Genomic DNA, 14,192 nt, shown 5'->3' with positions numbered 1-14,192 from the left:
TTGCAACTGTGTAGGAAAGACAGGAATGCTAGTTGTAGTGATCTTCTGAGAGATCTAAGGGCCTCCTGTGGCAATGTTGCCATAACAGATCGCACTGTATGCAACAGATTAAATGAGGCAGGCCTAAGATCATTTTTTGCAATCAGGAAACCACTTCTCAATGACTGTCACAAAAGGAAGCGACGCGAGTTTTGTAGACAGCGTTTGGGATGGTGTAAAGAAGCTTGGGAGAGAGTAATGTTTTCTGATGAATGCCGTTTTGAACTATTCCCCCGACGTAAGGTTCGGGTTCGCAGAACAATAACTGAAAAATTTCTGCCAGCTTGTGTTGCCCCAGCAGTGCAAAAAGGAGGCGATGCAATCATGATCTGGGGATGCATCACCTCAGAGGGTCCTGGAGAGTGTAAGGAGATGAAAAATACGATGAATAGTACCAGATACTGTGAAGCTATGGAGGAAGTAATGATTCCTTCATCACAGAGGCTACTAGGTGAAAATTTCATTTATCAGCAGGATAATGCCCCATGCCACCGATCCATGCAAACAAAGCGATGGTTTGAAACCAAAGACATTGAGCTGCTACCCTGGCCTCCTCGTAGTCCAGATTTAAATCCTATCGAGAACTTGTGGAACACAATGGCATACCGGCTGGCAAAACAGAAACCCAAGAATGGTGCAGAATTAAGACTGGCAGTGCACTCACTATGGCAGCGAGTGACACGTGAAGAGTGTAGGAAGCTAATACTATCTATGCCTGACAGAATCAAAGCATGCTACAAGGCCAGAGGTGGTCCCACTAAGTTTTGAACTTTACAGTGTTACTGTTTTTTTAGTGTTTCTTTGAATTTTTAAGGTTTTCTTAACATAATATAATACAAATGGATGAATACTAAAATGAAACGTGATTTATTTGTGTGGTCTTAAACATTTTTCTGAAACTGTACTTTCATGGTTTTTGTGCCTACAGTGTCCATAAAGTATATAATATATTTACGTACCTGGTTCTTCAACTTAACAAGTACTTACATTTTACATTTTTAAATTCGAATTTGTTAAAGAACAATGGCTGAAATGATGTGTGTTATAAACTATAAGTCCTTCTATAACTGGTGTGATTTATAAGACTGTTATATTTTGAGGATAGTATGACCAATAGGATGATAATATGATGTGACATTGGCTTGATACTTCGCTTGAATGAAATTTAAATGATACCTTGAGATGAAAGCTGCAAGTGCGTGCATTGCGTGTTCATTTCATTTGATGAATTTGTTTCCAAATGCGTTACCTTATTTTGGTGCGCTTCTTCTTTCAATGGTGTTTTGACTCGAGTATTATAGTAATTGGTTCTTGATTTGACTAGAGTATTATTCCAACCGGTGCGTGTATATAAGCGAGTCCTGGACAGCAGGTCGCTCAGTTTGTTACTGACGCCGTCGGTGTAAGGATCACCTAGTTTGATTCTACTGGTGCATACGTCGTGTAATTGCCTGTTCTTGAGACTTCGATGGCATCTTTACCATCTAAAACGCCGAACTTGATGGACGACGCACCGTCGTCTACGGGAACCCTGACGTCAGCTACGGTGGAGAAGGTGCAGATCCCGTCGGCAAAGACGACGTCATCAAAAGAGGAGATTTCAACAGTCGCGATACCGTCAGCAGGAGAGACTTTAATGCCGGTGGTGCTGACTACGCAGGAAAACTCGTCGAACTTCGTTTCGCCCTCGATGGAAACTTCAATGACTGGTGATTCAACACCGACTAACGAACATCGGTGCTGTTACTGTGACAAGATTTTCACAAACAGCAGCAATACTCGACGACATGAGAGGAGAGAATGCGTTAAGAACCCTTATCGTAAAATGTTTGTTTGTGAGAAATGTCACAAGCAATTTGCAAGACAAGATAATATGAAAACGCACATGAAGACATGCAAAGGACCTGCTGTGCGGCAGAAAGTAAAGGTTTCGGTGCAGCAACGATGTATTGATGTTCATAAGAGTATGCCTGGAGATGGTGTAACTGCTGCAACAACATCATCTGGTTCGGGTCTGAAAGGATCGTCTTCATCACCACGGTATCCTTGCAGCTACTGTGATATGTCGTTCGCATTTTCTCATGATGCACGAAGACATGAGCGGAGTAAATGCAAGAAGAATCCATCTCGTATAAAGTTTCGCTGTGATGGGTGTCATGAATGGTTTACACGTATTGACAGTTTGCGACGACATGTGAAAAAATGCAACGGTAAAGTCCGTGTGTCTACTGAAGAACTACCTGTAGAAACTTCGACTCCTCGCTTTAGATTGGAGACTCGTAAGAGAACAAGCAAGAAAACCGATGTGCAGCAACCGATTGGTATGACGTCTGAACATGAAAATAAACCTAAGACTGTGTTCGGCGCATTACAAGTGAATGATAATGGGTTCTACTTGGCGCAGTCTGCATTTCGTGGAACATTGAAAGACTACTATTATCCAAATACGTTAGGTGAGTCGAAAGACATTTGTAATTTTCTTGATGATATCAAAGAGAACATAATCAATCAGCTTACTGATGATGTAGCAACAAACGGTTCATTAAAATACAACTTGTGGTTGGACTGTATATATGGAAAGCCGTATCCATTCGAAGACGAAGTGAAGAAGTGTGCATTCAAGACATCGGCTGCAGAAATTTACAGTTCTGACGATGTGAAGCAAACTGTTAAACACGGTATCCAGAAACTCTGTCAAGAAGAAGAGGACTATGTCTGTAAAGGATCTGGTTGGTCTCTGTCTAGTATAAACCGATTGGAGCTAAGAATTAGTCATTTAACGCCTATGCAGGGCTAAATGTTTATAAGATTGCTGGCTTTCGCAAGTGTTCGTGTAGTAAAGTAGAAATTATGTAATAAAGTTTATTTTGTGAAAGAACTTGTGCTGTTTTCTTTCTCGAACCTGCCACTATTATATTATGTTTATTTTTTTCCATCTTCATTCCGAATCGTGTCAAGGGCCTGAGTCGACCTAATTAATCATTTTATTGTTTGCAAATTTATTTAATGAATTTGTAACTTTTTCCCGAATCTCTAGCAATATAATTACGAATTTTCCAAGATGGTGGTGTTGATGGCTTATAGGATGATGGTAGTAGAGGTTTTAAAGTCTCTTTAAGAATGTTGAAGATGGTTTATTGAAATTATTATTATTTTACATAAAATTAAACATTATTGCATCGATCAGGTATCGAACAAAGGACGGGAATCCAGCGATTCAATAAATAAATTAATGGGTGATTTATTTAATAAATTTTGGAATCTTTCCCGAATTCCTAGCTAAATAATTATGGATTTTCAAGATGGTGGCCAAATTACAAGATGGTGGGTGTCACAGTAATAATAAATGATTACTGCACTCTAGCGGGTAAGAATTAAACTAACATGGCGTGAGCGCACTCTCACAAGATGGCTGCCTCCAGCAGACGAAAACAAGATGGCGGCCACCAGCAGACGAAAACAAGATGGCTGCCACCAGCAGACGAAACAAGATGGCGGCTGATGATTACATCGAATTTCAAAGTTCGAAAAAAAAAATTCGAATCCAAGATGGCGGCTGTGACGAAAAGTGCAACGGTGACGTCATCATACAAAATGGCGGAAAACACATCGCCGGAATTTTCTAGAACACAATGACGTCATCCAAAATGGTGGATCCAAGATGGCGGATCCAATATGGCGGTCGGTTTCAAGGTCAAGTCCTGATAGCGGCTTAACAGTGGCTTGCGTTAGGGATGATTAAGCCACTTTTAGGACTTTTCTATCCACTGGGATTTTTACGGAATAAAACGGGAAATTTTCCCTCGAAACGGGAATTTTTCCCTCGAAACGGGAATTTTTCCCTCGAAAACGGGAAATTTTGAGTCATTTTGAGTCATTTTTGAGGAATTTTGAGGAATTTTGGGTCAAAAATGACGTCATCCAAGATGGCGGCCGGCTCCTGGCTCCTGCGCCTGTGCAAACTTTTATTGCAAACAGCAGTTGCAAACAGTAGTTTCAAATAAATGTTTGCAATTTTTATTTTATGGTTTTATTTCCATGTTTCATGAAAATGTTTGAAACACTTTCGACCTTGATTATGACTCGCTTTCTGGTTCCTGGGATCAGTCCTTCACAGGATGTCAAGTGTCGAGGATGTCATTTTAGCCGCGGCGGCGTGTGTCGTGTTGTCAAAGCAACGTAGGCCGAGACGATACTGGGTGAGGCCGTCTCTGCATTCCAGAGCTACGTACAGTGGAAACTACCTGTTGGACGATTTAAATAGAGATGATGTTAACCCTCTATCAGGTGAACTGAGAACGGACGGAAGTTTTAAAAACTTTGTAAGAATGACTAGTGAGGATTTTAAATATCTAACTTTAATGATTGGTCACAAAATTTCGAAAATGGATACGAATTACCGAAAGGCTATTTCTGTAACGGGAAAACTAGCCGTAACCTTGAGCTTTTTAGCTACCGGGGATTCATACACAAGCTTGAGTTACCTGTTCAAGATATCAAAATCAACCATATCTTTGTTTGTACCTGGACCATGATTTATGGCAAATATTTCCACCACTTGTTTGGGGAATATCACTGGTTTCAAAAGGAGCTGGTTCGTCTACTTCTGTTCCATCCTGGAAAAAAAGAGGGTATCTAAATAGTATGATAAAAAATTTATTTGTATATGCATTACAAATTATTGCGTGATGTCCAAATAGCACAAAAGCATGCATTAAAACGCTTTAATCCGGCTAAAAAGCTAGTGAAAAATGTGGCACAGCATTACGCTATTCGTGCTTATTTGGTTAAACTAGAAATTAAAATTAAAATTTTGATTTTATTTTTAAAGCAGGAGGATATTACTTTGAGAGGGGTGGCATGTGTGCATTTGCACAATTTTCTACTACGAGAAAATGTAGCAAATATAGGCTATAAATATAAATAATATACTAGGCTATATAAATAGGCTATACTATACTGGCTGTACTAGATAATTAATTTATTCCATCTGATTGCAGCTTCCCTCTACAAAAGATGAGTGGCTACATCACGCTGAAGAGTATAACCGACAATGGAACTTCCCTCACTGTATTGGCAGCATGGATGGGAAACATGTAATGCTACAAGCACCATTCAACACGGGCAGTGACTACTTCAACTATAAAGGATTCTTTAGCATTGTCTTGCTTGCAGTTGTAGATGCAAACTATTATTTCACTTATGTTTCGGTTGGATGCCAAGGACGCATTTCTGATGGTGGTGTATTTGCTCACAGCAAAATCAAGAAACTTTGGGATGAATCTGATTTGAACCGTCCAAACCCCAAAATGTTGCCAGGGAGGACCTATCCAGTACCTTACGTCCTGCTTGCAGACGATGCATTCCCTCTGCAACCAAACATCATGAAACCATTTCCAGGCCTCCACGATAAAGAAAGTCTTGAACGAACCTTTAACTATCGCCAATGCCGTGCGCGTAGAGTCGTAGAAAATGTGTTTGGAATATTGTATCGGTAGTGTTTAGAGTACTCAGAAAACCACTTCTTCTTGAACCAGGAAACGCTGAAAGAATTGTATTAACATGCGCGCATCTGCACAACTTTTTAAGGAGGAGCGAGTCGTCAAGTGCATCGTACAATCCCTCAGGGATGTACGATAGTGAAGATGCAAATGGAACTCTTGTACCTGGCCAGTGGAGGGTGGATGGAATGCCCCAGGGGACACTTCTCCGTCTAAAGCGGATTCCTAGGAAACCCTCAGAGCTAGCAAAGGAGATCCGAAAAGAGTTTGCAGAATATTTTAAGAGTCCTCAAGGATCAGTCTCCTGGCAGGATAAGCATTAGGTTAAGGCAATGTGAAATCGTAGTGTAATCCTGATTTAACATTAGCACAAACTTACATTAGTGTTTTTTTAATTGTAAAAATGTTTAATGTAAATTGTAAATTTTTTTCCGTAAAAATATACGTAATTATTAAAAAAGCTTACCTGTGGGCCTACTGCTTCTTGCTCCCCCGCTGTCTCTCGAGCTTGCCTGGCGGTCGTTTTGTCCTTCAGGAACATCATTGGTTGAAAAAACTTCCACTTGGTTTTCCCATCGTCGGCCCCCGATCCAGACTTATTCCCCTTTTTAGCTTCTCTATTGAATTGAATAATGAGGTTCCTCATTTTATTTTGTACCTCTGCCTTGCTTAAATTCATTTCACGTGAAATGTCATTCCATGCGTAGGTTTTCATGTTTTTATTTTTGTAATCGGGAATAGTTTGGTTCCACAGGACTTGCTGCTCTCTGTACAAGCTAATTAACTTTAGAATGTTGTCTTCTCCCCACTCCATCTCACTCAGTAAATTTTCCATTGTCACTCACCACTGATCACTCACAACACGCACGAGATAACTCACAAGTACGAGAGAACTCACAACAAGCTCGAGGTAACTAGTAGCAGTCCAGACAGGAAATGACACTGAGTCGAGACAGGGTGGTGCGAGTGATCACGTGAGTGAGAGTGGAGGTGGCAGCGAAGGGGATGGCGGGGAAATGTTTCTGTTTCGTGTTTCAACGGCACATAGTGACTGAAACCAGTGTTGCAAACAAAAGTTTGCAACTCCCTTTGATCTTTACCGACTTCAAGTGGAAACAAAAATTTCTGTTGCAAACACTGAAAAACTGTTTGCAACAGCGAAATGTTTCGTATAAAAATGCGCGTTTTTAGAGATGTTTGCAATTTCTGTTTGCAACTCGTGTTTCAAACTCCGGTGTAAACGCGCCTTAAAGCAACGGCTCAAAAACACGCCCACCTTGAGCGACACAGAGGTAGCAACGGCAAATCATGTTTTCACGGATACGCTGGAGCATGTGTGGAGTCGACCTTATGATTTCGAACGCTTCAATGATTCGCTGTGTAAGCTCTTCTATCGTTTCTACTGGCGTAGCGTAGATAAGCCCTTTTACATAACCCCACAGAAAGAAATCTAACGGAGTTAGGTCCGGTGACCTTGGCGGCCATGCGACAGGGCCCGCTCGTCCAATCCATCGGTTTAGAAATGTTTGTTTTAAATACTATCGCACTTGCAGGGAAAAATGAGGTGGTGCCCCGTCATGTTGGTACCACATCACACGTCGGACATGCAATGGAACCTCTTCAAGAAGACCTGGTAGTTCGTTCTGAAGGAAGTGGAGGTATCCGGCGCCAGTTAGTCGTGGCGGAAGAAAAAAAGGCCCGATGAGTACGCCGTCAACAATACCGGCCCACACATCAACTGAAAAACGTTCCTGGCAAGCTGTAACACACGTTGCATGCGGATTGACATAATTCCAAACATGACTGTTGTAAGAATTGAGAATAGCATCTTGAGTGAACTTGGCTTCATCGCTGAATAAAACCGCTAACTCAGGGTTCCTCAATACTCTTCGAATGTACCAACGAGAAAAGGTCATGCGAAGAGGATAGTCTGCCAGACCCATGTGTTGCACTTTTTGAAGGTGGTACGAGTACAAGAGTTGCTCATGAAGAACTCGCCAAACAGCTATTTTGTCAGCGTCCATATCGAAACCTTCTGCCCTTGTACTTGTATTCGGACTCTCCTCAAATCTCTGAAGTACATCTTCTTCAAAACTGGGAGTACGAACCCTGCGTGGAGCACCAGCATTTGGTCTTGTGACGGCACATGTACCAGTATCACGCATTTGCTGAGTAAGTCTTGCAAACATGGTGTGAGCTGGAATCCTACGACCCGGATATCGTTCTTCGTACAGACGACGGGCGGCTCGTCCATTTTGTCTAGCTTCCCTGTAAACAAGCAGCATGTCCGTGTACTCACTAAACGTGTACTCCATTGAGATCCACAAAACGTCGCCCTTTTCAGAACCACAGCGAAAGAAATGATACCACGAGTTTGCTTGTACGACAGAACAGTCAACGACAGACCACCAGTGATATCAAAACACACTGCGACACTGCGATGTCACGCTGCGCAGTGCTATGGCACGGCACGAACGGAAGAAAAGAGGTGAGGGCGCCAACAACGGAAGTAAAAAGGGGCGGGGGTCAGCATTCGACATCGTACAGTCCTCTCGAGCGCTGCCCGGCGTCGTAAACACGTAATTCACCACAGCAATGTCTGTCTCGCACAAAGCCCAACCGCTGGTTTCGCGCACCTCGACTGAAGCAGTCGAGAGCGGGAGTGACCACGTTATGTGACTACTAATGTGACTACCACCCCTCCTTTCGTCTTTGCCGAAGTAGGAGTAACTCGGGCCTTCTGGGCACCCGATCTGAGCACAGAGCACAGAGAGTGCGGGAGGAAGGAGCATGAAGCTCACCTCCACGATGGTCGTCCTGCCGCCGCCCAGCCAGGCCACCAGGAACATCACTATGCCCGAGCATGCATCGAACATGGAAAGTGGACTTAGTATCTGGGACTGGTAAGGTCAACTTACATATAACTTAGGAAATCGTGTCCAGCCCAGTTGTCGAGAAGGGATCCGGAGTGCAGTAGTGCAGAGAGCGATTTAGCGAAGAAGGTATCGTCGGCGATTTAATGCATCTACTCGTGGACCAAGTTGGGGACTCGTCGGGCGAATTTTATTTGAAAAGTCGCTCTACTGTTTTGGGACCTGTAGAAGGTTGACAGTAGCACCCGAGGTCTGAAAATGCTCGCCGTTATTGTCTAACTTTTTCTCGCTGAACGAGTACGAGATAGTGAGCAGAAACTCTGAAGAAAATACTCGTGGATTGTGTGTGTGACTACAGTTGTTGGTTTGTGGCTGGATTGGCATGTCATGGCAATGTAGTGATACACCCGACTTTGACTTTCTTCCCGACAGTGACTTCTAACCCCGAGGCAACTATTATTGACTTCAAGTACGAATGTTGAGGGTTTGAAACGAAACTGTTATTTCAAGCCCCCTGGTTTAAGTGTGACAGGGGTGGACTTGCTGGACGTGGACGAAGAGGGGTGTGGCCTGTTCATGGAGTCACTGTGTCGCAGTCGTCGGGGCAACTCGTTCCTATTTGGAAGCGTGCCATTGACGTCCAGCTCGAGTGCTGTTGGGGCAGGAGACTGCTAGTCGGCAGGTGTGCTGATGGAAGAGACGACTCGTCGAACGAGCCCGGAACATGACACTCTACGAACTATAAGGTGAATGTCAGGCCAGTTTTCACCCACACACGCGAGGGGTTTCATTTAAAGTTGGTACAGGTTTTATGGTTAAAATATTGAAGTTTGAGACACTGTACACGCAATCGAAATATTGGAGGATAATTGTAATATTGTAAATTGTTGGTTCTTTTTTTTTCTTCAAGTCATTTAAGCATTTGTATGCCTTAGATATTGTATTATAAAAATATTACTCGCTTGGCTAAGTTTGGTTTAATGTATTCGAGTTTACTATTTATTTCATTCTTGCTATTGTAAATATTTTAGGCAATAATTATTATGTTAAAGTTGATGTACTACTTGGTACTAATCATCAAAAGGTTTTGGTTGGTAGGCACTAGCTATGCGCGTCCTTGAGCAAGTCAAGAAACAAAGAACATGAACACAAGAGCAATTTAGTGTTTGAGATTTATCTGCTTGTCTTTGTTAACGATATATTCGCAGATAATAAAATGTGTGACTCACAAGCCATTTCTTTGATTTCCCTGAAACCCAACCCTTTCTTGATTCCCCTCTCGGGGGGGGGGGGGGGGCAACACATGAATTGGTTGGAAGGTGTTCCATGGTAGTCACAGCGACAGCATATTTATCTCGTTGGACAGAAGTCTTGTATAGAATCGTTTTCCATAGAGAGAATGATTAATGAACTAGTTACTTTTATCACTAGTCGAAAATCGAACTAAGGCGACCGAATCAATCATTATTTTTACAAGCTACTTTTGATGATTTTTTAAATTTTTTCCGAAATTCTAGCTTAAAAATTACATATTTCCAATATGGCTTACAGATTTCCAGATGGTGGGCGTTCTGGAAATAAGTGATTACTGCTCTCCAGCGAGCAAAAATTAGACTAACGTAACAGTAGCGCACTCTAGCAGAAGAAAACAATATGTCGTATCCGAGATGGTGGCCTCCAGCAGACGAAAACAATATGGCCTCCATGACATCATAATAGCTACCGTAAATTTACATTGGTATTAGTGTTGGGAGTTCAGTCTGCTGGTGACTTCTGTGGAGGAATAATATGTCACCATTTTTATTTTGCCCTCACCGGGTTTGAACCGAAGGCTCCAAGCTCCATGATGTAAGTGCATTTTTATATATTACTTTTTATGAATTTTAAATTTTTTATAAATTTTAAATTTTTCCCCCGAATTTCTAGCATAATTACGGTTTTCCAAGATGGCAGACAGTTTTCAAAATGGCAAAAGTTTGTTTTATTAAAATTGTATTAATTAGGTTTAAATTTTTCCTTTTTCTGTTGAAAAATATGGATTTTTAAGATGGGGGCTGTAACGAAAAGTGCAACATAGGATACAATATGGGGAAAGTAAAGAAAATTTCAACTATTGCGTCATAATATGGCGGAAAGTTCTAGAATTCAAAATGGCAGAACATTCTTGAAACCAAGATAGCGAAATGTTCTAGCAAACAAAATGGCGGATACAAAATGGCCGCCGGGGTCAAGGTAATCCAATATGGCCGCCGTGACATCAGAATCTAAATGACGGTCGGCAATCCACAATCCATAGCCGGGAATATGGAGCAAGACCACTATTCCTATTATACTAACTTATGTTACATTTGTGTATTTTTAAATCGTTTATTTATTTTTTAATGTTGTTTATAAAGTCACATTAACATATTAATACTCACTGAATCATAATACTTAGCCTATAGTTACATACTAAGCATTGACCCGCGATGTAAGTAACCGATTTGTGACGGAGCTCCTAAGAGAAAAGATCAGTGGAAGTTCGCTGAAAGTCTTGACATAGCCTATGTGAAAATGAGAAAAATCCTTTCACCTAGCTTTATTAACCGCACACCGAATGTGGGAATCATTTTGAAGAGCAATCTAATCATCAACTATAGCAAATGCGTACTTAAAGCCACACATGTGGACCGCACTAACGTTACCTCAGAAGTCTAATATTGGGCGAATTCAACGAAAGGACAAAACATAAATTCATTCAATTGGCAAAACAAAAAACTAAACACCTTGCCACACTCAAACGAAAAATTTTCAGTAAAAAACTGTTCAATTTAAACGCAGTTTATTTTGCAGATACAAATCAAATCGAAATATTTTATGGACATGTCTTATTTAAATATAACCTTTATTTATTTAATTAGGCATATTTATCACAAAAATAATGGTGCTATTTCACCTCATTTAAATCATCCAGATACTTTGTAACATTTTTTTCGTTAATTCACAACTGGCAGGCCACGGGTGGCCTGGAAATCTAGCACTTTGTAATAACTAGTTGAAAGACCTGCAAAATGCACCTTAATTATTGCGACAGCCTAGATTTAAGATGTGTGCATTTAACTGACCCTTTTCATTGGATCTCGAGTGATTTGAATTGCTGGTAGGACTTCAAACTAACAAAAAAACGTCCGGAAAAAAACATGTAACCAACCACGTGAGACCCGGCGAGGTGAAATGTAGCGGCAGTCAATGAATAATGAACAATGAACAGGCAGAGACTTGATTATGCACACGTATATGGAGGCTAGCCTGAAGCGGGTATCAACGGAAGTTTTCAGTCTCTAATAATATAGTATGTCCATAAAAAATGTCTTAGTTATAAAGTTTAACAGAATCAAGTGTAAGCGTTGTACAGTGTTGGTTTTAAGATCACATTAAATAGTAACTCAAACAGTTTTAGATAAGCGCATGCGCGAGTAATGATTTGTTGCTTTCTCGCATGCAGCGCCATTTACGCTAAATGGCGATTCCTGAACGTGATGCGTTTTGTGTTCTGCAATTTGCTAAGAGTGAATATGTAATTTTAGTTCAACGTGCGTTTAGTTTTAAGTTTCGTTGTGACACCGCATGTGGCGAAAACATTAGCCAGTGGTACAGGCAATTCGAAACGACGGGATGTGTTTGTAAAGGGAAGAACACGGGACGACCAAAAGTGTCTGTACAGGATGTTGACTGAGTTAGAGCATCTTACCTGCGTGGTCCTGAGAAATCTGTTCGGAAGGCAAGAATTAAACTTCGATTGCAAAAGACGACGGTGTGGTAGATTTTAAAAACACGTATACACAAGTGTGCAAAGTTTTTGGACTTAAGGTTGGATGTGTGCCGGAAAACTAATGGTGCACTCATTGAACATTTGTTAGAAGAACTATGTTAGTCTACTTTCGATTTGATGTACCTACCATTTGTTTTAAATTAAACTGTTGTAATATATATTGAAACTGGGACATTAATTTATGGACGCTCTGTAGAATAAGGATGCTACGAGTGAGGAACCGAGGTACAGGCGGGGTGGAGGGGAGGGGGTTGGTGCGCGTTACCCGTGGAGATCAGCTCGTTGATGTTGCCGTGTGTCATGTCGCGCACCCAGCTGTTGATGATGCTCACGGCCTGTTCGGGCTCGTCGAAGTCCGTCTTCTGTATCTCCGTGTTGTAGAACACCTTCAGGATCATGCGGAAGGCGGACTTGGGCCACAGCTTCTTGCGCACGTACAGCTTGGAGCCAATGTCCAGCACGTACTCACGCCGCACGGCCTGCAACACAACGTGACTACCCGTCACTGGCATGCAAGCATCACATCATGAACTGCAGAACCACGTGACTACCCGTCACTGGCATACAAGCATCACATCATGGACTGCAGCACCACGTGACTACCCGTCACTGGCATGCAAGCACCACATCATGGCCTGCAGCACCACGTGACTACCCGTCACTGGCATGCAAGCATCATGTCATTACCTGCAGCACCACGTGACTACCCGTCACTGGCATGCAAGAATCACATCATGGCCTGCAGCACCACGTTACTACCCGTCACTGGCATGCAAGCAACACATTATGGATTGCAGCACCACGTGACTACCCGTCACTGGCATGCAAGCATCATGTCATGACCTGCAGCACCACGTGACTACCCGTCACTGGCATGCAAGCATCACATCATGGCCTGCAGCACCACGTGACTACCCGTCACTGGCATGCAAGCATCCCATCATGGCCTGCAACACCACGTGACTACCCGTCACTGGCATGCAAGCAACACATCATGGACTACAGCACCACGTGACAACCCGTCACTGGCATGCAAGCATCACATCATGGACTGCAGAACCACGTGACTACCCGTCACTGGCATGCAAGAATCAAATCATGGCCTAGAGCACCACGTTACTACCCGTCACTGGCATGCAAGCAACACATCATGGACTGCAGCACCACGTGACTACCCGTCACTGGCATGCAAGCACCACGTCGTGGCATGCAGCACCCCGTGACTACCCGTCACTGGCATGCAAGCACCCTGGCATGGCCTGCAACACCATGTGACTACCCGTCACTGCATTGCAAGCACCACATCGTAGCCTGATGCACCACGTAACTTCCCGTCACTGGCATGCAAGCATCACATCATAGCCTGCAGCACCACGTGACTACCCGTCACTGGAATGCAAGCATCACATCATGGCCTGCAGCACCACGTGACTACCCGTCACTGGCATGCAAGCATCACATCATGGACTGCAGCACCACGTGACAACCCATCACTGGCATCAAGCATCACATCATGGCCTGCAGCACCACGTGACTACCCGTCACTGGCATGCAAGCATCACATCATGACCTGCAGCACAACGTGACTACCCGACACTGACATGCAAGCATCACATAATAGCCTGTAACACCACATGACTACCCGTCACTGGCATGCAAGCATCATGTCATGACCTGCCGCACCACGTGACTACCCGTCACTGGCATGCAAGCATCACATCATGGACTGCAGCACCACGTGACGTCCCGTCACTTGCATGCAAGCATCACATCATGGACTGCAGCACCACGTGACTACCCGTCACTGGCATGCAAACATCACATCATGGCCTGCAGCACCACGTGACTACCCGTCACTGGCATGCAAGCATCATGTCATGACCTGCAGCACCACGTGACTACCCGTCACTGGCATGCAAGAATCACATCATGGCCTGCAGCACCACGTTACTACCCGTCACTGGCATG

At 43.0% G+C, this 14,192-nt stretch overlaps 1 protein-coding gene across 1 annotated transcript in view; it reads right to left on the bottom strand.

The window, feature by feature from the left end:
• The window catches only part of LOC134541736 (serine protease inhibitor 27A-like), a 325,260-nt gene that overhangs the window by 152,391 nt on the left and 158,677 nt on the right, over positions 1-14,192 (bottom strand). The window contains exon 4 of the mRNA XM_063385385.1: positions 12,490-12,703. Coding sequence (XP_063241455.1) covers positions 12,490-12,703 — 214 coding nt within the window. The remainder of the gene's footprint in view (positions 1-12,489; positions 12,704-14,192) is intronic.

Source organism: Bacillus rossius (genome assembly GCF_032445375.1).
Source record: "Bacillus rossius redtenbacheri isolate Brsri chromosome 4 unlocalized genomic scaffold, Brsri_v3 Brsri_v3_scf4_1, whole genome shotgun sequence".
Classification (NCBI taxonomy): Eukaryota; Metazoa; Arthropoda; class Insecta; order Phasmatodea; family Bacillidae; genus Bacillus; species Bacillus rossius.
The sequence above is the reverse complement of the archived record's forward strand: the minus strand, read 5'-3'. Positions and strand labels throughout refer to the sequence as shown.